A 23,700-nucleotide genomic window follows, 5' to 3' on the forward strand; every position below is an offset into this window, starting at 1 on the left:
AGTGATCCTGTGCATGCAAAATTTAAATTTTAAAAAATGCAGCATTTTCAAAGGTCATGTGGTTTCAGTATTGTTCTTATGTTTTTGGACATTCAGTGAGCTTTTAAGCAGTAAACAAAATTGTGCAAAAGTCTGAAGCATTGTGTTTCCATGTAAATCTGATTTTGTGTTTTTTCTTCCAGTTGTGTGAATTAAATTTGTGAGTGTTTGTGTTTGTGCAGCAGAGAGATGGAAAATGGAGAAGCGGTCCTGCAGCGGCATTGCCAGAATAACACCTTCAGTCATGTGGGACCCTCAACCCACTCTACACACCACTGCAGGTGATAAAACCCAGAGTAACACCCGTTTTGTTTGCATTTACACGCACATTAGGCCCGTTTGTGCCGCAGGAACGTTTGCGAACATTTACAGGAACGCGCAGTAACTGGCCTCGCTGTTGTGTCTTGACTGCTATGAAACCCACCCGGCTAGTGCTACTGATGCCTAGCTAGCAAGTAAACTTTAACCTTAAACAAAGTTGTAAGGCAAAAAGTCAATTTTGATTGCTAACATTGCTAGGATTCAATATTTGTATTCCTTCTCAAGATTCAAATCCTCACTGGACATGATCCGTTCGCCTGGATCTCTTTGCCTTCCATCTGTCACCTTTTCTCTCCATTGTTGTTCTCTGCTTGTTTCTGCTTAAGCTCACGTCACACCATGGCCGATCAACGAATGTTAAGAGGAACTGATAAGAATTTGGGATTTCTGTTTGTGTCCTTTTTGTCATACAAAAGTCCTTTTCACATCTGCAAAATAAGTTCCTTGTCGGCTGATGTCCACAGAGTCAGTCAAAAAGTTTGCGTTTGCTTAAAATGTTGAGCGGGACATCATGCAGAGAGCTTTCCCGCTGCCTGCCTGTTTACCATTTGTTCCTCGCCTTGGTATTTACTTTTATGACACTCATGTGTTCATATCCTCTGGCTGTCTGATGCTTCAGACTGGAGCTTCTGATTGGCCAAAGCTCTGACGCAGAGTATGAATTTGCACAAGTGGAGAAAGGAATGTGCAGCGGTTCCAGGTCAGAACTGAAGAACAAGACAGTGTTGGCTGCAAAGCTTTTAATCTTTTTTTAAACTCTGTACCTCAGAGTGCCCAGCCAGATGTCTGGTGAGAAGGTGCACAGAGATTATTGATTCTTGTACACATTTGTGTTAACACCTTGGCGAATCCTGCTGAAACCAGCTTCCCCCAGCAGTGTACACTCAACAAAAATATAAACGCAACACTTTTGGTTTTGCTCCCATTTTGTATGAGATGAACTCAAAGATCTAAACTTTTTCCACATATACAATATCACCATTCTCTCAAATACTGTGCACAAACCAGTCTAAATCTTTGATAGTGAGCACTTCTCCTTTGCTGAGATAATCAATCCCACCTCACAGGTGTGCCATATCAAGATGCTGATTAGACACCATGATTAGTGCACAGGTGTGCCTTAGACTGCCCACAATAAAAGGCCACTCTGAAAGGTGCAGTTTTATCACACAGCACAATGCCACAGATGTCGCAAGATTGAGGGAGCGTTGCAATTGGCATGCTGACGCGAAGGAATGTCAACCAGAACTGTTGCTCGTGTATTGAATGTTCATTTCTCTCCCATAAGCCGCCCCCAAAGGCGTTTCAGAGAATTCGCAGTACATCCAACCAGCCTCACAACCGCAGACCACGTGTAACCACACCAGCCCAGGACCTCCACATCCAGCATGTTCACCTCCAAGATCGTCTGAGGACCAGCCACACTCGGACAGGGCTGCTGAAACAATCGGTTTGCATAACCAAAGAATTTCTGCACAAACCTGTCTCAGGGAAGCTATCATCTGCATGCTCGTCGTCCTCATCGGGGTCTCGACCTGACTCCAGTTCTGTCGTCGTAATCCGATTTATTGAGTGGGCAAATGCTCACATTCGCGCTGTTTGGCACTTTGGAGAGGTGTTCTCTTCACGGATGATGCGAAGGAGATGTGTGCACGCATGAGGCAAATGGTGGTCACACCAGATACTGACTGGTATCCCCCCCCAATAAAACAAAACTGCACCTTCGAGTGGCCTTTTATTGTGGGCAGTCTAAGGCACACCTGTGCACAATCATGGTGTCTAATCAGCCTCTTGATATGGCACACCGTGTGAGGTGGGATGGATATCTCAGCAAAGGAGAGTACTCACTATCACAGATTTAGACTGGTTTGTGCACCGTATTTGAGGGAAATGGTGATATTGTGTATGTGGAAAAAGTTTTAGATCGTTGAGTTCATCTCATACAAAATGGAGCAAAACCAAAAGTGGCGTTTATATTTTTGTTGAGTATATATGTGTCTGAAAACCATAAAAATTGTTCTCCTGAATGCAGCTCTTTGTTGCTAGTGGAAATGTGACACCATATGTCCACCAGAGCCCCAAATTCATGAGAGACCGACGGATTACACAATTTTGCCATCGGGCAAACTATTTAAATACGTAATGAATCAGTTTGCTCTGTCTGTCATAGTGTGACACAGACTTTACCTCCATTTTTAATGCCACTTTCTCGTGCAGCAATTCGAACAATCAGCTATAAAGTACATATCACCAGCAGGGACTTCCCTCGCCCCTGAAAAAGGTTCTGAAAAATCACTTTTTAGGGGTGGTCACTGCAGCGGAGTCACAAAACCCTGTGGTGGAAACAGGCCTATGAAAGAAACCATCTGCAAAATGAACCTAAATGAGCTTGTCACTGTAACTGTGCGTGACAAGTCTGTACAAGTACACAGCTGTTTTTCTTTGAAGTTGTGGAACAATGCTACGTTGGTTGTGTTGCAGGTGAGTTGCGAGTGGAAGTGGACACCGTGTCCCACCATCACCCTGTCTCCATAGACAGCAGCTCGTCCTCGGGGTACTCCAGCTCCTCCTGCTCCCCTCGAACACCACTGTGCTGCGACTCAAACTTGGACAGGACCAGAGACATTCACAGGCGTAAGGAGGAGGCGTCTTCTACTCACATGCAAACCCTGCACGCTGTGCACGTGGGGATATATCCATAGTTCAATCACAAATGTTTTGCTAATCAATATAAACTTTAGATTGTTTTCTCTAGCCCTATTGTTTGCAGAGATATAACAAAATGTTTTTTGCACCATGTTTTTGTTGACCTTGACCTTTTCTAGATCCTTTCCAAAAGTTAATAATCTTGAGATATCCATCCAGGCAACATTCCTGTTTTATGTTATCTTGTTCAGACAGACACACAAACACACAGAACCAATTCTGATACCGTACCCACTTCACCGGCACACAGGATGATAATCTGCAAAATAACACAGAAACAGAACATCTCTTAAATTTCTCTATTTATTTGGGGAAATGTTGGAATGGTGCAGAAGGTCTCTGCAGTGGTTGGTAGTTTTTTCCTTTCAGTCGTCTGTGTCTGTTTCAGGTGTGTCGGGTCCAGATGCAGCAGGCGCTGGTCCGGAGAAGGAACGCTCATGTCGGCCCACAGCCCAGGTCCTTCCTGTTCAAACCGAACCGGCTCCCTCTCTTCCGCCTTCTTGCTCCTCCCATCTCACCTTTGGCCTCCCACAGTCGCCTTTCCACCCACAGTCCCTGCTCTTTTCCAGCTCAAACCCAGCACGGATCCTGACTTCCCCTCGCAAACCCAGGCCCCCTCCCCTGTGCTCGGAGGACAGGACTAAGCCTCTGGGTTTGGGTCTGCCGGCACCCAGTTCCAGCTTCGGTACGGGGCTCGGCGTTGGGATTGGAGTCAGGATGGACACCCTGATCCCTGGACTGAATACAGACAGCTCCTCTGTGCTCCAGGACTCGGCGGGTTGTCGTGGACTGGCAGGCGGTGCTGTGAGAACGATGGTAGAAACGAGTTCTGCTCTTACCTCCACTTCCAACAGTGTCCACCACGTCTCCCATCCGCCGCTCCACTTCCACCTCTCGTCCTCGACGTCCTCGCCCTCACCATCCGGATGCTATTCCTACCCACCTGCTTCCTCCTCCTTCCCGTCTTTCACCTCTTTCTGTCCCTCAGCCAAAGCAGGCTCCCAGTCTGGGGGCTCTGGCAGTGGAGGTGGAACTGGAGTTCTCGCGATGGCGGCCGCCAGCAGCGTCCCTGTGGCAGCAGTACCCGGTAACAGTTACTATGCACCCCTGCCTACTTCTAGCCCCTCCCTTTCCACACCTTCTGCTCCACTGGACTGCTCCACTGTCAATCAAGGCTCAGGTCACACACCCCCAGCATGTGTTTGCAGCTCATGCGGTTGCCGGGGGAACTGCGGAGCATATGGAGCACTTCCTGGCTACGCGGCGGCCGGCTACCTTCAGCCGCTGTCAGCCGGACCGTCGCTCTTCACGCTGGGCCCGCTGCTCCACCTCGGCCCGCTGATCGCCTCCTCGAGCACTGGCGGCGCGGGAGCAGCGTCTTTCTCCTACCCTTTGATGGTGCCTCCGCCCCTTTATCGCCACAGTCCTGTGCCACATGACCAACAGCAGGGCTTTGGTTTCTACCAGCCCCAGGGCATTGTGGGAAATGGAGGCCAGAAAAGGCTGGCGGGGAACGTATCCTGTTACAACTGTGGTGCCAGTGGACACCGAGCGGAGGACTGCAAACAACCACCCATGGACTCACAACAAGGTGAGTGAGTGAGTGTGAGTGAATGAATGAATGGGCAGTCCAGTCATTTTACTGCCTGAGCTTTGAAACATCTGAATGTTTCAAAGAGTTCACGTCCACGGCGCATTTAAAACGTCCCTGAAGATGACGGGAACCACTGCCCCCCTGTGGTGGGACTTCAGACCACATTATAGGTAGTGTACCATACAATTAATATCCCTCTAGCTTTTTGATTCCATGACCTATGTCTGCGGGGGTGTGAAATGTTGGTAAATGGAAGCCAATAGTACCACGAACAAAATATTGTTCTTCACAAGTGTAAATTTTGAGTATTACTGAGAACCACTGTCCCAAAATAACATCATACATCAAGTATACGTTGTTTTCAAAAACACATTCAAACTCAAATATAACACCATAGAAAGCATGGAATTGACTTTTAAATACTTTCACAAATATTTTTGATTTTTCTTAAAAAAAAAAAAAAAAAAAGCTTTTCAAAAGGGAAGTAACCAAAGTAACATGCTGTTGATGCACGTTTTTTTAAAGTGTCTGTCTATTAAAACTTGTTATAAACAGTTTATACATTGAAGCATTCCTATATAAGACACTCTCAAAACCTAAATATTACATTCTTAGTTACCTTTTTCATGGTTAAAGATGCCATTTAGGATAAAATAAGGCACTAGGAGGGACCCTGTTATTTTGGGGATTTTCAATAATCAATCAAGTTTAGTCAGGCGTTTTGACTTAGATACTGAAGATGCCATGTGAAATGGAATTTACTACTTATCCATGGATGATTAAAACAGTATTTGTTTAACACTTGACAAAAATTGATTGTTTATCATGCCTCCTTGCACCTTTCACCTTATTTGTCTAAATGCATATTCATGTATCATAATCTGGATTGACTTTGAACAGTTCTTCACCAAATTATTATTAATATTTTTTAAGAACATTAATAGGAATATTCTGAAAAAACATGGAAAAACATGATTTGGTAAAAGATACACAAATGACTAATTTTTCCATAGTGTCCAAAGTCACCCCACTGTCCAAAATTCCCACAACTTATGGGAAGCGAAGTTAACAAGTATTTTTTTTTTGACACCATGTAATCATTTTCTGTTCATGACCATTTGTTAAAGTTTACAACCATTTCCTCATCTAAATGCCATTAGCCACATTGTGATGCAGTTGACATTTGGAAGAAGTCATTTAAATGCATACCATGATCTTCAACTATCTATTGTTCCTATTATCAAGGAAAAGGAAAATGCTCATTATTTTTTGTTGTTTTTACAATTTGTGCAACAACTTTTTTTCTATTAGTCTAGCAGATAACTGAAACAGTCCTTCAAATAGTGATCTAAGCACCAAATTCAGCACAAATACTCCTTAGACTCTTGAAAAAAAAAGACTGGCCACTTCAATTTTCAATAGGTGACCAGGTGAATTGTTGAATTATTAAATTTATTAGACACGCATGCAACAAAATCTCACGCATATACAATAGCAAAACTCATAAACAAAGTAGTCATAGAAAAAAGACGGTAAGAAAAAAAAAAATGTACACAGTGCCTAAAGGCGTAAGCAGAAGCAAAGCTTATCAACGCCTACACCCCTCCATGAAGTAAAATCAAACCAGGCATATGTGCCTGTTCATAAACGTTCATTTCTAAACAAAATCTGAACAGCAGCAGCTCATAATTACAATTAAAAGAAAACAAATATTTCCCAAACAGCTCCCAATACAAGCTGGTTACCACCTACATATTTCAGTAGAAAAGGTTCAAGTGTAACACCTTCATACAACACAACTCAACCACTTTCATCTAATACATATCTGGAGAACACCATTTCTTTGTATAAATATTTGAACCGGTTGATATCTGGACATTCCTTGAGTTTCTCAGGTAGAATATTCCATTTTTTAGGACCACAAATGGAGACACACAAGCATTTCCTGGTTGTCCTTGCACCAGCAGTTTTTGATACAACCCCTTAAATTATACATTCCTTCTCTTTGCGTAAAATATTCTTGAATTCTAAATGGTAATTGCTTATTTTTTGCTTTATACATCAATTGAACAGCCTTGAATGAAATCATATGATAGTTTTAATATCTTCAATTTAATGAACAATGGATTGGTATGATCCTGATACAATACAGAGTATGTAGTTATTTACCATCAAGAATGTGCTTTGCTTATTTAATACTGCAATACTTTTGGATGTTTTCTTTTGAATATGTTGAATATGAGCTTTCCAGTTAATTCTGTCATCAATAATCACACCTAACAACTCTCTTTGACGCATGCTATGTTTACCCCAAGTACATTTAACTGTATATGTACATCTTTTTATAATTTCCAAATAACATTATTTCAGTTTTAGACCAATTTAGTGACAATTTGTTAATATAAAACCAACTCTTCAACTTTATCATTTCAGTTCTTAAATCAAATAATATTGTTGCAAATTCTCTCCTGAACAAAACAAGTTTGTAACATTAGCAAAGAGAACTGCTTTAAACACATCGAAAACTTTACATAAATTGTTTATTTAAAATAATTTTTTATTACATCATTACATTATGAGTATCAAATTACCAATATTTCTGAATGTGGTTAATGAAGTGACTAAAGGAAATAACATTGGCAAACAGTATTATACAGATAGAACATGTATAGTCATACATTTTACAGCAGTCGACTGTTGGAGTACATTGTAAATACAGTGTAGTTCAGAATATATAAAATATAATTATATAGCGAAGCGCAGCAGTACGAATTAATAACTTCAAAGGGGATTGCCGTTTGAAATCAAATGACACCTCTTTCCAAACGTTGTAAAACAAACAAACTACAGTCAAACAAAACATTGTTTTCCTACCAAAATGAGACGTCCTGCATTCTTTATGAATTACATTGATGCAGACGTGCAGCTTAGCTCAGGGGTATGGAGAGACATTCATGCCATTAATGTCTGAAAGGAAATACTTTTGAGACAAACTACAGATTTTGTTTATTGTTATTTATGTCCAGAGATCAAGGATCCAGTGTCCAATTTCATATTTATTTACTTTAAGACTCAATAAAATGTTACTGACATAGAAAACCTCTAAAGTCTACTTTTAGTACACAGAAAATTCACAAGAGGTATCGATAAGGGAATCGATAAGGAATTGGATCGATAAGCGGAATCGATATTGGCATCAATATCGAGAAAATATCAATACCCATCCCTATTTGTGAGTATTCCTAGCATTGTGATTAGCTTACCTGAGTATTTTAAAGTAGAAAATATTTTAAAAACGTAAATGTGACAGTACTACAATCCTAAATTGGTCATTTTTTCACAAAGAAAGGCCAGAAAAGCCGTGTGACACTCGCAGCTGTGATTCCCAGTTATTTTCAGTTATGCCAAAAAATGTATGTGGGACTGATCTCTAATTTGAAAGACAAATATGACTGCTACAATTTCAGTTTTTTTTTTTTTTTTTACATTTCATCGCTATGACAAAAAAAAAAAAAAAAGAATTGGAAGCACTGTGATCAACTATTGAACACAGTGTTTCTTCAATAATTTCTCTTTTATTCCTAAGTTTCAACTATAATTTAAATCTCAAGGAACATGGAGAGTATAGCATAGGGGGAGGGGCTAAAAACTTCTTTACATTAATACAGTATCGTTGTAAAAAAAAGAATCATAACGACAGTTGTGAAGTAGTATTACTTTGAGATTCTGCAACAATTATTAAATTTTAAATTATTGTTTGATATATGCACAGATAATGAAAAGCTTCACTCATTAATGTCAGCAACATTGAACATATTAAATAAAAGGAAACACAGAATAGCAATAAAATAGTATCGTATAAAAGTCCATAAACAAAATGAAATACAAATTCATAAGGATAAAATAAAAAGCAACTAAAAATGAACAACAAATCAGGTTGATTTTTTTCATTCAACCCACATTTAAATTTGGGGCAACAAAAATAGATCCAGTCATGGATGATTATTGTTGACATTTACATGGATCGATTTTTGACGCATTAGTTATTGCATGCATCAAAAATTTTCTATATTCTTCTTATTTACATTATTACATGTAGGCAAATTCAAAACTGCCCACCCTTTCTGTAGGTCATGCAATATTTCCACACAACCCACTTTTAGTATTGGAGTATTGATTGTGCTTTGTTGAAAGTCAGATAAATGATTTCTGTAATTATGTGAAGGGCAAATGCGATGTTTTTTTTTTTAGTATTAAGTGGGGGGCCTCCTCCCACACTAGATAAAAAACTCGTCTCCTTCCGGCTTGGTCAGTCAGTTTTTGGGAACAGCCTACTTGTTGCTTTTTAATCCACATAGTACCATACTGTGTGCAGTTATGATTATTAATGAATTATGTAAATGAACTCCAAGACATATTCAGTGACTTGGAAATGTTCATGTGTTCATCCCCTGACTTGTTGCTACAAAACTGGCTGTAAAAGTGATGATTTAATCTTTAAATTTAGAATAAATAACTTCCGTCCCATCTTTTGTTTGTTTTTTGGAATGTGTTGCAGACCTTAAATGTAGGAATGGATGAATATTAACAAAACCACACAAACATGAAACACATTTTCGTACACTCGCAGTTAAATATGAGCCAAAGTAAATGCAAGAATCATTTTTGTTTTGTTTGTTTTTTTGTTTTTTGCACATCGTCCCAACTTTGTCTGATTTTTGCCATTTGCAGCAGGTTGACGTGCAGCAGAAGTCGTCAAATAGACGTGAACTCCTGTTGGGTGCAGTGGGGATGTAAAACATGAGATTTCTATTCTTGGATGTGAGGAAGGGGTGCTAAGAAGGAGCAGAGTGTGGAAGCCAGGATGAAAGATTTCATGTCTGGGTTTTGGGGTGGAGGGGGTTGTGCTCATGGAAGGACAACGCTGTGAGTCTGGGTTGTGGTTTGTGGCCGTGGCGGGACGTGAGACTCCACGCAGGCTTTTCAATTTGTGTTTATAGGTGTCTGGTGGAGTGGGCCGGCTATTTTGGTCTGGTGTGGGAATTCAGCGTGGCGTGTTTGTGTTGGGAAGCCAGTGTGGTGATCTCATGTCAGTGTGTGTGTGTGTGTTCTTGATTCTATGAGTGTGACTTCATTTTGATGACTATTTTTAGCCTCTAATGCTGTTTGTGTATCTGAACGTGCTTCATATCTGTGTACAAGCACATGCCGGACTTGAGTCCCGGCTACTTTAAATGTGTGTCTACTTTCTGCTACTTCTACACACTTTCACCAGAGTTTGGTGGAATTCAACGTTGTACTTACTAAACCGCACATACGGGTTTGTTTCTGTGGTGAATTTAATGTTAATGGCCATGTAGTGGATCAGAGGACAGTAAACACGAAGTGCTGGATGAGAGCAATTATCAGTCTTTATTGAACCTTTATTTATACCTGCTCGTGCCGTTGAGGTCTGCAGGGTGAGCGGGTTTGGTTTTGGGCAGTGCCCCGTCCAGTAGTGCAGCAGATAACAATGTTTACAGAGGAATCTTTCAAATGATGAAACAAGCACCAAATTCAGCACCAATTCTCCTTAGACATTACGGTTAAAAAACCCCAAAACAGAACAATCGGTCACTTGAATTTTCAGTCGGCAGCCAGGTAGGAGAATTACACAGAGGTCAAAATTAAAAGATGCTCCGATCATATTGAAAACTATACCACAATATTTGTCTGGTCATAAAGATTACAAAAAGGTATAGTTTGGACAGTTTATGACTGAATGTTATGGGGCAAAACAGCAAGAAAGGTCATGAAGGTCAGTTTCAGTTTATACAGGGGTTAAAAATTAAAGTTGCTCCAGTTTTGGTAAAAAAAAAATTATGCAAATTATTGGTTAATAGGATTAATAAATGGAACAGTTTTGTCTGTGCTGAATCCTTGGTCTGCAAAGTAAAGGTCAAACAAGGTCGATGTCTGTTAGATTCTATGACATGTGACAAATGTTACCCTGTAATGTGACAACTGAGCATGACACATGGTGCAAACTATTCCTTTTTAGAACCCTATTAACCACCAATAATTTGCATCACTTTTTTAAAGTGTAAAACTTGAAGTGCTGTGATTGGTTTAATAATGTAATCTATGAGATGGTCCAGGAAGAGGTTTTTATTTGTTTTTAAATGAGGGTGATAATAATGATGTGTTTTTTGTTTCCTCCTTCATTCAGATCTTGGATGTATGTTGCAGTACAGAGGAGCCAACAGGTAAATTCTGACATCATCAGTTCAGTGTTGTGTATCTTTTTTAAGGTCTTCTGACCCGCTGTCCTCTCTCAGGGCGGTCTACAGGGTGGCCAGCGTCCAGCCCGTCGTCACCACCCACAGCTCTGTCCTGACCCGCTCACATCCTCACCTCTCCTCTCTCCCTTCGCCCATGCCCCCCCTCCTTCCCAGCACTCGCCCCAGATGTCTTCTCTTCCTGTCCCACCCGCCCAAGGTCCCATGGCCCTCAAACGTGACACCCCTCCCCAGCAGCATCCCCAGTACCAGCCCGGTCCCTCGCTTCAGTACTCCCAGCACCACCTTCAAATGCAAACCAGCAGCCCCCGCAGTGCCATCGCAGCACCCGTTTTATTCCCAGCCAACCTCGTTCTTGCATTCTCATTCCCAGTCCCGTTCCCAGTCTCTTACCCAACCACCATCCCAGTCCCAGACCAACACTCAAGCAGAACGGCATCCTGGACTGGCTCCGCAAGCTCCGGCTCCATAAGTATTACCCAGTCTTCAAACAGCTCACCATGGAGGAGGTAAGAGCTGGTTTGGATTCTGGACAGTTTCTGATTTGCCCAACAGGAGGCAGCAACACAAGTGACCAACAAGTCAAGTTTACAAGAGCACTCATCAAAATTCCAGTGTGCTGTTTTACAATCTTTAAAATTCTTTGAAACTGTCACATACTTTTACTTACCAAGCTCAAATGTGAAGATTTGTACGCCATGTTAGGGGCAAAACCTTTTACCAGGATTTGTGAAAATCGAGGGACCCCCCACTACCACTACTACACTTCTTAATTGTGACCACCAGAGTGCAGTGTGATCGCCCAGAAATGGTGACCCACTTGCATCACATTTGTCTCCTCTTTCAACAATAATGGCACACATTCTATCAATCAATTTTATTTATATAGCGCCAAATCACAACTAACAGTTGCCCCAAGGCGCTTTATATTGTAAGGCAAGGCCATACAATAATTATGGAAAAACCCCAAGGGTCAAAACGACCCCCTGTGAGCAAGCACTTGGCGACAGTGGGAAGGAAAAACTCCCTTTTAACAGGAAGAAACCTCCAGCAGAACCAGGCTCAGGGAGGGGCAGTCTTCTGCTGGGACTGGTTGGGCTGAGGGAGAACCAGGAAAAAGACATGCTGTGGAGGGGAGCAGAGATCAATCACTAATGATTAAATGCAGAGTGGTGCATACAGAGCAAAAAGAGAAAGAAACACTCAGTGCATCATGGGAACCCCCCAGCAGTCTAAGTCTATAGCAGCATAACTAAGGGATGGTTCAGGGTCACCTGATCCAGCCCTAACTATAAGCTTTAGTAAAAAGGAAAGTTTATAGCCTAATCTTAAAAGTAGAGAGGGTGTCTGTCTCCCTGATCTGAATTGGGAGCTGGTTCCACAGGAGAGGAGCCTGAAAGCTGAAGGCTCTGCCTCCCATTCTACTCTTACAAACCCTAGGAACTACAAGTAAGCCTGCAGTCTGAGAGCGAAGCGCTCTATTGGGGTGATATGGTACTATGAGGTCCCTAAGATAAGATGGGACCTGATTATTCAAATCCTTATAAGTAAGAAGAATAATTTTAAATTCTATTCTAGAATTAACAGGAAGCCAATGAAGAGAGGCCAATATGGGTGAGATATGCTCTCCCTTCTAGTCCCCGTTAGTACTCCTAGCTGCAGCATTTGAATTAACTGAAGGCTTTTCAGGGAACTTTTAGGACAACCTGATAATAATGAATTACAATAGTCTAGCCTAGAGGAAATAAATGCATGAATTAGTTTTTCAGCATCACTCTGAGACAAAACCTTTCTAATTTTAGAGATATTGCGTAAATGCAAAAAAGCAGTCCGACATATTTGTTTAATATGCGCTTTGAATGACATATCCTGATCAAAAATGACTCCAAGATTTCTCACAGTATTACTAGAGGTCAGGGTAATGCCATCCAGAGTAAGGATCTGGTTAGACACCATGTTTCTAAGATTTGTGGGGCCAAGTACAATAACTTCAGTTTTATCTGAGTTTAAAAGCAGGAAATTAGAGGTCATCCATGTCTTTATGTCTGTAAGACAATCCTGCAGTTTAGCTAATTGGTGTGTCCTCTGGCTTCATGGATAGATAAAGCTGGGTATCATCTGCGTAACAATGAAAATTTAAGCAATGCCGTCTAATAATACTGCCTAAGGGAAGCAAAGTGAATAAAATTGGTCCTAGCACAGAACCTTGTGGAACTCCATAATTAACCTTAGTCTGTGAAGAAGATTCCCCATTTACATGAACAAATTGTAATCTATTAGATAAATATGATTCAAACCACCGCAGCGCAGTGCCTTTAATACCTATGGCATGCTCTAATCTCTGTAATAAAATTTTATGGTCAACAGTATCAAAAGCAGCACTGAGGTCTAACAGAACAAGCACAGAGATGAGTCCACTGTCTGAGGCCATAAGAAGATCATTTGTAACCTTCACTAATGCTGTTTCTGTACTATGATGAATTCTAAAACCTGACTGAAACTCTTCAAATAGACCATTCCTCTGCAGATGATCAGTTAGCTGTTTTACAACTACCCTTTCAAGACTTTTTGAGAGAAAAGGAAGGTTGGAGATTGGCCTATAATTAGCTAAGATAGCTGGGTCAAGTGATGGCTTTTTAAGTAAGGTTTAATTACTGCCACCTTAAAAGCCTGTGGTACATAGCCAACTAATAAATAGATTGATCATATTTAAGATCGAAGCATTAAATAATGGTAGGGCTTCCTGGAGCAGCCTGGTAGGAATGGGGTCTAATAGACATGTTGATGGTTTGGATGAAGTAACTAATGAAAATAACTCAGACAGAACAATCTGAGAGAAAGAGTCTAACCAAATACCGGCATCACTGAAAGCAGCCAAAGATAACGATACGTCTTTGGGATGGTTATGAGTAATTTTTTCTCTAATAGTTAAAATTTTATTAGCAAAGAAAGTCATGAAGTCATTACTAGTTAAAGTTAAAGGAATACTCGGCTCAATAGAGCTCTGACTCTTTGTCCCTGGCTACAGTGCTGAAAAGAAACCTGGGGTTGTTCTTATTTTCTTCAATTAGTGATGAGTAGTAAGATGTCCTAGCTTTACGGAGGGCTTTTTTTATAGAGCAACAGACTCTTTTTCCAGGCTAAGTGAAGATCTTCTAAATTAGTGAGACGCCATTTCCTCTCCAACTTATGGGTTATCTGCTTTAAGCTGCGAGTTTGTGAGTTATACCACGGAGTCAGGCACTTCTGATTTAAAGCTCTCTTTTTCAGAGGAGCTACAGCATCCAAAGTTGTCTTCAATGAGGATGTAAAACTATTGACAGATACTCTATCTCACTTACAGAGTTTAGGTAGCTACTCTGCACTGTGTTGGTATATGGCATTAGAGAACATAAAGAAGGAATCATATCCTTAAACCTAGTTACAGCGCTTTCTGAAAGACTTCTAGTGTAATGAACTTATTCCCCACTGCTGGGTAGTCCATCAGAGTAAATGTAAATGTTATTAAGAAATGATCAGACAGAAGGGAGTTTTCAGGGAATACTGTTAAGTCTTCAATTTCCATACCATAAGTCAGAACAAGATCTAAGATATGATTAAAGTGGTGGGTGGGTGCTATATTATTTTTTCTCTTTGAATTTTTATGCTTAAATAGATTTTTCTCCTAACAAGACCAGGTTTTCCCCAGAAGCTTTGCCAATTATCTATGAAGCCCACCTCATTTTTTGGACACCACTCAGACAGCCAGCAATTCAAGGAGAACATGCGGCTAAACATGTCACTCCCGGTCCGATTGGGGGGGCCCAGAGAAAACAACAGAGTCCGACATTGTTTTTGCAAAGTTACACACCGATTCAATGTTAAGTTTAGTGACCTCCGATTGGCGTAACCGGGTGTCATTACTGCTGACGTGAATTACAATCTTACCAAATTTACGCTTAGCCTTAGCCAGCAGTTTCAAATTTCCTTCAATGTCGCCTGCTCTGGCCCACAGAAGACAATTGACTATGGTTGCTGGTGTCGCTAACTTCACATTTCTCAAAACAGAGTCGCCAATAACCAGAGTTTGATCCTCGGCGGGTGTGTCGTCGATTGGGGAAAAACGGTTAGAAATGTGAACGGGCTGGCGGTGTACACGGGGCTTCTGTTTAGAACTACGCTTCCTCCTCACAGTCACCCAGTCGGCCTGCTTTCCCAGCTGCTCGGGATCTGCCAGAGGGAAACTAACGGCGGCTAAGCTACCTTGGTCCGCACCGACTACAGGGGCCTGGCTAACTGTAGAATTTTCAACGGTGCGGAGCCGAGTCTCCAATTCGCCCATCCTGGCCTCCAAAGCTACGAATAAACTACACTTATTACAAGTACCATTACTGCTAAAGGAGGCCGAGGAACTAAACATTTCACACCCAAGCAGAAAAGTGCAGGAGAGACAGGAGAAGCCGCCATGCTAAACCGGCTAAGAGCTAGTAGCTGCGCTAAGCTAGCGGATTCCTAAAAACACACAAAGTGAATGACGTGTAAATAATTTAGAGGTGATTCAGCAGAGGGAGTGCTTTAGTTAAGGCACATGAAGATTACACTGTGAAACAAATCGTTATCTAGTTAACTAGATCAATCTAACTGCGCAGATTAAACAGCTAACAGATACAGCAAAACACCGCTGTGCTCCGGAACAGGAAGTGATACAATACCGCAGTGAGAGCCAACCACCAGTAGAGGCAAGCAAGAGCTGTCAAAAACAAAAGAACGCTCCAACACATCACTTGGTTTTCTACTTGGTTTTGTTTAAAATTTTATGGTATTTGATTGATGAATTCTTGTTTTTTCTTTGGGAAAATAACCTTCTCCAAAAACCAGCACGCTGGAGGCACTTTCTTGTCAGTGTTAAAAATTGACATGTTTTTGTTTATTAAACCTTTTATATATATATAATTATATATATATATTTTATTTATTTTTTTTTTATCACTGAACCCAGTTTTTAGGACTGACAGAAGAAGACCTGGACAAGTATGACTTGACACAAGGAGCAAAGAAGAAACTGAAGACTCAGCTGGAGCTGCAGAAGTTAGTAATCTGATAAACTATCATCCAGTATTTGTGGGTCTTTTTTTTTTTTTTTTTTTTTTTGGCTAGATTGAGGGTGTGTTACAGTCACTATTGTAATAACTGGTCACTACTGGAAAAATGATTACAATAGCAGGTGCAACAGAAGTGTTACAATATTTTTTTAACAGCCACGCCGCATTGATGTGGCATAAAAAAAATTAGGAAATTGTTCATGTTTTTTCGGAGTTTTAGCAGGTTTTTTCGTTAGATTTTTTTTTTCTTCTTTTTTAATTATTGAAATGTTTTGACCTGTTGTGTTTTAAAATACCATTCTGACAAGTCGGCCTGAGCAGGGAGCATAATTTATTTGAAATGATGACATACTACATCTTCTTTCAGCTGCTCCCATTAGGGGGCGCTGCAGCAGATTATTAGTCTCAGTCTCATCCTCACCCTGTCCTCTGTATCTTTCTCTGTCACACCAACCACCCACGTCTTCGCTCAGCACATCCATAAACCTCCTCTTTGGCTTCCCTCTTCTCCTCATGCCTGGTGACCCCATCCTCAGCATCCTTCTCCCAAAATACCCTGTGTCCAGACCTCAATCTCACCTCTCTAACTGTCTCCAAAGTGTCCTACCTGTGCCACCCCCCGATATACTCATTCTTCATCCTGTCCATCTTCATTACTCTCAAAGAAGATTGCAACATCTTCAGCTCTGCCTCCTCCTGTATTTTTTTAGCTCCACTCCTCAGATATCATCTCACTTTCCAAGGTTTTATTCAACAATCTGGTTAGAATCTCCACTGCCATCTCTCCTACATTTCCATGCCTCCACTGGAATGTCATTTGGACCAACTGCCTATCCTCTCTCCATCCTCTTCATAGCTTCCCTAACTTCATCTTTACTAACCCCTTGTACTTCCTGACTTACTCTCTCCACATTATCCAGTCTTTTCTCTCTCTCTGTTGGGGAAAGTGTAGTGACACGGACCCACAACAATCAAGTTGGCCCGGCTCCGTGCCAGGGCCTCCCGGACAGTCTTCTCCACATCCCAGGTGAGGGTGGCCACGATAGTGGACTCCGTAATGATGGGCTCCAGTGGATCCGACAGCTCAGTCTTGACCTCATCTTCATGCACCCGGGACAAGGCATCCGATCTCTGGTTCTTGGTCCCGGGGTGGTAGGTGATTCGGAAGTCAAAACGCCCGAAGAACAGTGACCAGCGGGCTTGCCTGGGGTTCAGCCGCTTGGCGGTCCTGATATACTCCAGGTTCCGATGGTCAGTGAAAACTGTGAACGGCACAGACGCTCCCTCCAACAGTGTCTCCACTCCTCAAGCGCCTCTTTCACCGCAAGGAGTTCTCGATTGCCGACGTCATAGTTCCGTTCAGCTGGGGTCAACCTGCGAGAAAAGTATGCACACGGGTGAAGAACCTTATCGGTCTCTCCGCTCTGGGATAGCACGGCTCCCATCCCTGAGTCAGAGGCGTCCACTTCAACCACGAACTGGCGGCTAGGGTCGGGCTGCACCAGAACTGGTGCAGACGAGAACCGGCGTTTCAACTCCTTTAACGCGGCTTCGCACCGATCCGACCAGGTGAAGGGGACTTTGGAAGGTCAGGGCTGTCAGGGGGCTAACTACCTGACTGTAGCCCTTAATGAACCTCCTGTAGAAATTTGCAAAGCCGAGGAACTGTTGCAGCTTCCTATGGCTTGTTGGTTGGGGCCAATCTCTCACCGCTGCAACCTTGGCCGGATCAGGGGCGACGGAGTTGGAGGATGATGAACCCCAGGAAGGACAAAGAGGTGCGGTGAAACTCATACTTCTCACCCTTCACAAACAGCCGGTTCTCCAACAACCGTTGCAGGACCTGACGTACATGCTGGACATGAGTCTCAGGGTCCGGGGAAAAGATGAGTATGTCATCCAGATATACGAAGACGAATCGGTGCAGGAAGTCCCGCAAGACGTCATTAACCAAAGCTTGGAACGTCGCGGGGGCGTTAGTGAGGCCGAACGGCATGACCAGGTACTCAAAATGACCTAATGGGGTGTTGAATGCCGTCTTCCATTCGTCTCCCTCCGGATCCGAACCAGGTGGTACGCATTCCTGAGGTCCAGTTTGGTGAAAATTTGGGCTCCATGCAGGGGCGTGAACACTGAATCCAACAGGGGTAAAGGGTATCGATTACGAACCGTTGTCGTTCAGCCCCCTGTAATCAATGCATGGACAGAGTCCGCCATCTTTCTTGCCCACAAAAAAGAAACCTGCACCCATCGGGGAGGTGGAATTCCGGATCAGCCCGGCAGCTAATGAGTCCCGGATGTAGGTCTCCATTGATTCGTGCTCGGGACGTGAGAGATTGTACAGCCTGCTGGACGGGAACTCAACGCCCGGGACCAAATCAATGGCACAATCGTACGGACGGTGCGGGGGAAGGGTGAGCGCCAGATCCTTGCGGAAGACATCAGCAAGATCGTGGTACTCAACCGGCACCGCCGTCAGATTGGGAGGGACTTTAACCTCCTCATTAGCGTTTACACCGGGAAGAACCGAGGATCATAAACAATTCCGGTGGCAGGTTTCGCTCCACTGAGCCACAACCCCAGACGGCCAATCAATCCGGGATTGTGTTTAATCATCCATGGGAAGCCCAAAATCACGCGGGAGGTAGAAGGAGTTACAAAAAACTCAATCTCCTCCTGGTGATTCCCAGACACTACCAGGGTTACAGGTAGTGTCTTGTGTGTGATAAAAGGGAGAAGAGTGCCATCTAGTGCTCGCACCTTCACTGGTGAAGAAAGCGCAACCAGAGGGAGCCCTACCTCCCTTGCCCATCTGCTATCCAGCAGATTCTCTTCTGACCCCGTGTCCACCAGTGCTGGGGCTTGAAGGGTTAAATCCCCACTCAGGATTGTAACTGGGAGTCGTGTTGAAAGATGTGTATGACCCACGTGAATGTTTTAACCCCCCCTCAGCCCAGTCTCTAAGGGCGGGCGTTTGTGTTTTGACTGTTTGGGGCAGACTCTCTGCTGATGCTCACTCGAGCCGCAGACAAAGCACTCCCCGCGGACCAGCCTCCTTTGTCTGAATGTGGCCCTGCTCATGTCCCTAGCATCGTCAGCAGGGGGAGCTGTAGCCACACGGAGCGCTGTGGCTGTGGAGCGTGGGGAAGACGGCTCTCTTTCGGACCCGGGAGGAAGAGGGACGGCTTGTGCCTGACCATGCCCTTCGCCTCGCTCCCGTCGGCATTCTTCTAACCGATTGTCCAATCGTATAACCAAATCGATAAGCTCAGCCAAATCCCGCACTTCCTCCTTAGCCACCAGGTGCTCCTTCAGGACCGACGACAGTCCGTTTATGAAGGCAGCGCGGAGCGCAGTCATATTCCAGCCGGATCTCGCAGCCGTGATGCGGAAGTCGACTGCATATTCGGCTGCGCTCTGATGCCCCTGTCTCATTGACAGCAGCACGGTAGACGCGTTTCGCCTCTGTTGGGGTGATCAAAAACAGTTATGAGCTCCCTCACAAACCCAGTATAAGAGCAAGGAGCCGTGAACCTTGTTCCCAAAGCGCTGTAGCCCAAGCGCGTGCCTCACCTCGAAGCAAATTAATCACGTAAGCCACCTTACTGGTGTCAGACGCGTACATCACAGGACGCTGGCAAAGACGAGCGAACACTGCATAAGAAAGTCCCCGTACGTCTCCACACAACCTCCGTACGGCTCTGGGGGGCTTATGTATGCTTCATGGGGATGGTGGGGGGGGTCGTTGATATGACCAGTAGAATGTCTGTATTCGGCACCGGGTCGGCAGGAGGAGGAGCTGCAGCAGCGCCCTGAGCACGCGCTTCCACCTGCGCGGTTGAGAGCCTCCGTCCTGCGATTAAGGATGTTTTGCTCGGTCATCAGGTCCATCCGAGTGATAAAGGCGGTGAGGCTATGCTGCAACTCACCAATCGCGCCTCCAGCCGACGCCTGTGGCACCCTGCTCTTCCATTGGTTGTCCAACAGATGGTTGATGCCCCTCGGGAGCCATGACGTTTGGCCCGAGATATCCTGTTGGGGAAGTGTAGTGACATGGACCCACAACAGGGGGCGCAATATGATACGGTCAATAGATGAGCCAAAAGGTAACAATTTAATGTTGTGAATGTGCACAACGATGATACAGACAATCACAGAATCTGACAGCAGTCAATACACCAAGGTGACGTGTGGCAGGCTTGAGGATAGAAGATGTCTGTCCTGAGAAGAGCCGGAACCACACGATTTTCCACCGCCACAGAACCGGAGAATACTGGAGCCGCCAAGTCCTGAATTCCCAGGTGATCACCATCCCCGACTGTCGGATTCTGGTACTGCTGTCGAGGAGCACAAACAGTGAGATGTGGGTGTGTGCACACCCAGTAACAAAAACAGTCAGAAGGTGGAAAGTCACCTCCACCTCTAATCACACACATGTGCAGCTCCTGTCTAACCACTTATCTTGGTTGGGGTGTGAAGCGAAGCCGTCGCTGATCACACCAAACGCCAATCCCACAGATAAGGAAACACTTACAGGAAAACGGCTGCAAAGAAGTTCAGACTATTAGGTCAGTGTTTTCAGTTTAGCAGAGAATTACCTTCACAAGGTAGATGATATCTCGGCAGCGAGGTGGAGATGACATCCGGCTTTTATGGAGTGATGAAATGAGATGGGTGACAGCTGTCATTGAGTTGATGTGTGACAGCTGTCACTCCCGGTTGTGTCCGTGGCTGGCAGCGCCCTCTCGTGCCTGAAGCCCGCACTTCAGGCAGGGCGCCCTCTGGTGTGGGCCAGCAGTACCTCCTCTTCTGGCGGCCCACACAACACTCTCATTTTCTTCATTCATTAGCTCCTCAAAATATTCCCTCCACCTTCTCAACACACTCTCCTCGCTTTGTCGGCACATTACTATCTGCATCTTTTACCACCCTAACCTGCTGCACATACTTTACAACTTTTTCCTTTGTCTGGCCAATCAGTATAACTCCCTTTTCTCCTTCCTTACTGTTAACATCTTGTACAGCTCACTGTAGGCCTTTTCCATAACCTTTGCCACCTTACAACACATCTCCTTGCACTCCTGTCTACTTTCTTCATTTCTCTGACTATACCAATTCTTTTTCATTAACGTCTTTCTCCTTATGCTTTCCTGGACATCTTCATTCACCACCACCACATCTCCTTGTCTTTCGTCCATTGTCCAGATGTCACATCCAGTACCGTCCTAGCTGTCTCACTCACCACATCTGCAGTACTTTTCAGTTGTCAAAATTGCTAACCCTCCATCCAGTGCCTCTCTCTTTCCTCCTTCATCCTTTGTTTGAGCTCTACACTCTCCTTTTTCACCTCTAATGTCGTCGACAAACCACCATCCTATGCTGTCTGGCTACACTCTCTCCTGCCCCCCATCTAGAGTCTCTAATTTCTTTTAGCTTGGATCACCTACAATGAATGTAGTCCATCTTGTGTGCAATCTTCCTCCACTCTTTACAATCAACAAAATATATAAACGCAACACTTTTGGTTTTGCTCACATTTTGTATGAGATGAACTCAAAGATCTAAAATGTTTTCCACATACACAATATCACCATTTCCTCAATATTGTTCAAAACCAGTCTAAATCTGTGATAGTGAGCACTTCTCCTTTGCTGAGATAATCCCAACCCCACCTCACATGTGTTGCCATATCAAGATGCTGATTAGACACCATGATTAGTGCACAGGTGTGCCTTAGACTGCCCACAATAAAAGGCCACTCTGAAAGGTGCAGTTTTATCACACAGCACAATGCCGCAAGATGTCGCAGATTTGAGGGAGCGTGCAATTGGCATGCTGACAGCAGGAAATGTCAACCAGAGCTGTTGCTTGTGTATTGAATGTTCATTTCTCTACCATAAGCCGTCTCCAAAGGCGTTTCAGAGAATTTGGCAGCACATCCAACCAGCCTCACAACCGCAGACCACGTGTAACCACACCAGCCCAGGACCTCCACATCCAGCATGTTCACCTCCAAGATCGTCTGAGACCAGCCACTCAGACAGCCTGCTGAATACAATCGGTTTGCATAACCAAGAATTTCTGTCAGAAACCGTCTCAGGGAAGCTCATCTGCATGCTCGTCGTCCTCATCGGGGTCTCGACCGACTCCAGTTCATCGTCGTAACCGACTTGAGTGGGCAAATGCTCACATCACTGGCGTTTGCATGTGGAGACGGTGTTCTCTCTTCCACGGATGAATCCCAGGTTCACACTGTCCAGGGCAGATGGCAGACAGCGTGTGTGGCGTTGTGTGGGTGAGCGGTTTTCTGATGTCAATGTTGTGGATCGAGGGTGGCCCATGGTGGTGGTGGGTTATGGTAGGGCAGGCGTCTGTTATGGATGAAGAACAAGGTGCATTTTATTGATGGCATTTTGAATGCACAGAAATATCGTGACGAGATCCTGAGGCCCATTGTTTGTGCATACATCCAAGAACATCACCTCATGTGCAGCAGGATAATGCACGGCCCATGTTGCAAGGATCTGTACACAATTCTTGGAAGCTGAAAATGTCCCAGTTCTTGCCATGGCCGGCATACTCACTTGGGACATGTCACCCATTGAGCATGTTTGGGATGCTCGGACCGCCGTATACAGCAGCGTGTACCAGTTCCTGCCCATATCCAGCAACTTCGCACAGCCATTGAAGAGGAGTGGACCAACATTCCACAGGCCACAATTGACAACCTGATCAACTCTATGCGAAGGAGATGTGTTGCACTGCATGAGGCAAATGGTGGTCACACCAGATACTGACTGGTATCCCCCCCCCCCAATAAAACACAACTGCACCTTTCAGAGTGGCCTTTTATTGTGGGCAGTCTAAGGCACACCTGTGCACTAATCATGGTTGTCTAATCAGCATTTTGATATGGCACACCTGTGAGGTGGTGATGGATTATCTCAGCAAAGGAGAAGTGCTCCACTATCACAGATTTAGACTGGTTTGTGAACAATATTGAGGGAAATGGTGATATTGTGTATGTGGAAAAAGTTTTAGATCTTTGAGTTCATCTCATACAAAATGGGAGCAAAACCAAAGTGTTGCATTTATATTTTTGTTGAGTGTATGTCACCCTGTTCTCCTCCTTCTTCAAGAAGGAGGAGAACAGGGTTTGTAAGAGTAGGGTTTGTAAGAGTAGAATGGGAGGCAGAGCCTTCAGCTTCAGGCTCCTCTCCTGTGGAACCAGCTCCCAATTCAGATCAGGGAGACAGACACCCTCTCTACTTTTAAGATTAGCTATAAACTTTCCTTTTTGCTAAAGCTTATAGTTAGGGCTGGATCAGGTGACCCTGAACCCATCCCTTAGTTTTGCTGCTATAGACTTAGACTGCTGGGGGTTCCCATGATGCACTGAGTGTTTCTTTCTCTTTTTGCTCTGTATGCACACTCTGCATTTAATCATTAGTGATTGATCTCTGCTTCCCCTCCACAGCATGTCTTTTTCTGGTTCTCTCCCTCAGCCCCAACCAGTCCCCAGTAGAAGACTGCCCCTCCCTGAGCCTGGGTCTGCTGGAGGTTTCTTCCTGTTAAAAGGGAGTTTTTCCTTCCCACTGTTGCCAAGTGCTTGCTCACAGGGGGTCGTTTGACCGTTGGGGTTTTCCGTAATTATGTATGGTCTTGCCTTACGTATAAGGTG

General features: G+C 44.0%; 1 protein-coding gene and 1 pseudogene across 1 annotated transcript in view; both read left to right on the plus strand.

Moving 5' to 3' along the window:
• The window catches only part of zcchc14 (zinc finger, CCHC domain containing 14), a 77,434-nt gene extending 72,610 nt beyond the window's left edge, over positions 1 to 4,824 (plus strand). The window contains exons 11-13 of the mRNA XM_034177250.1: positions 227 to 320; positions 2,842 to 2,994; positions 3,455 to 4,824. Of these exons, the coding sequence (XP_034033141.1) occupies positions 227 to 320; positions 2,842 to 2,994; positions 3,455 to 4,665 (1,458 nt within the window). The 3' untranslated portion in view covers positions 4,666 to 4,824. The remainder of the gene's footprint in view (positions 1 to 226; positions 321 to 2,841; positions 2,995 to 3,454) is intronic.
• A 5,602-nt stretch (positions 4,825 to 10,426) lies between these two features.
• Positions 10,427 to 23,700, plus strand: part of LOC117514987 — a 39,093-nt pseudogene continuing 25,819 nt past the window's right edge.

Source organism: Thalassophryne amazonica, chromosome 8, assembly GCF_902500255.1.
Source record: "Thalassophryne amazonica chromosome 8, fThaAma1.1, whole genome shotgun sequence".
Lineage (NCBI taxonomy): Eukaryota > Metazoa > Chordata > Actinopteri > Batrachoidiformes > Batrachoididae > Thalassophryne > Thalassophryne amazonica.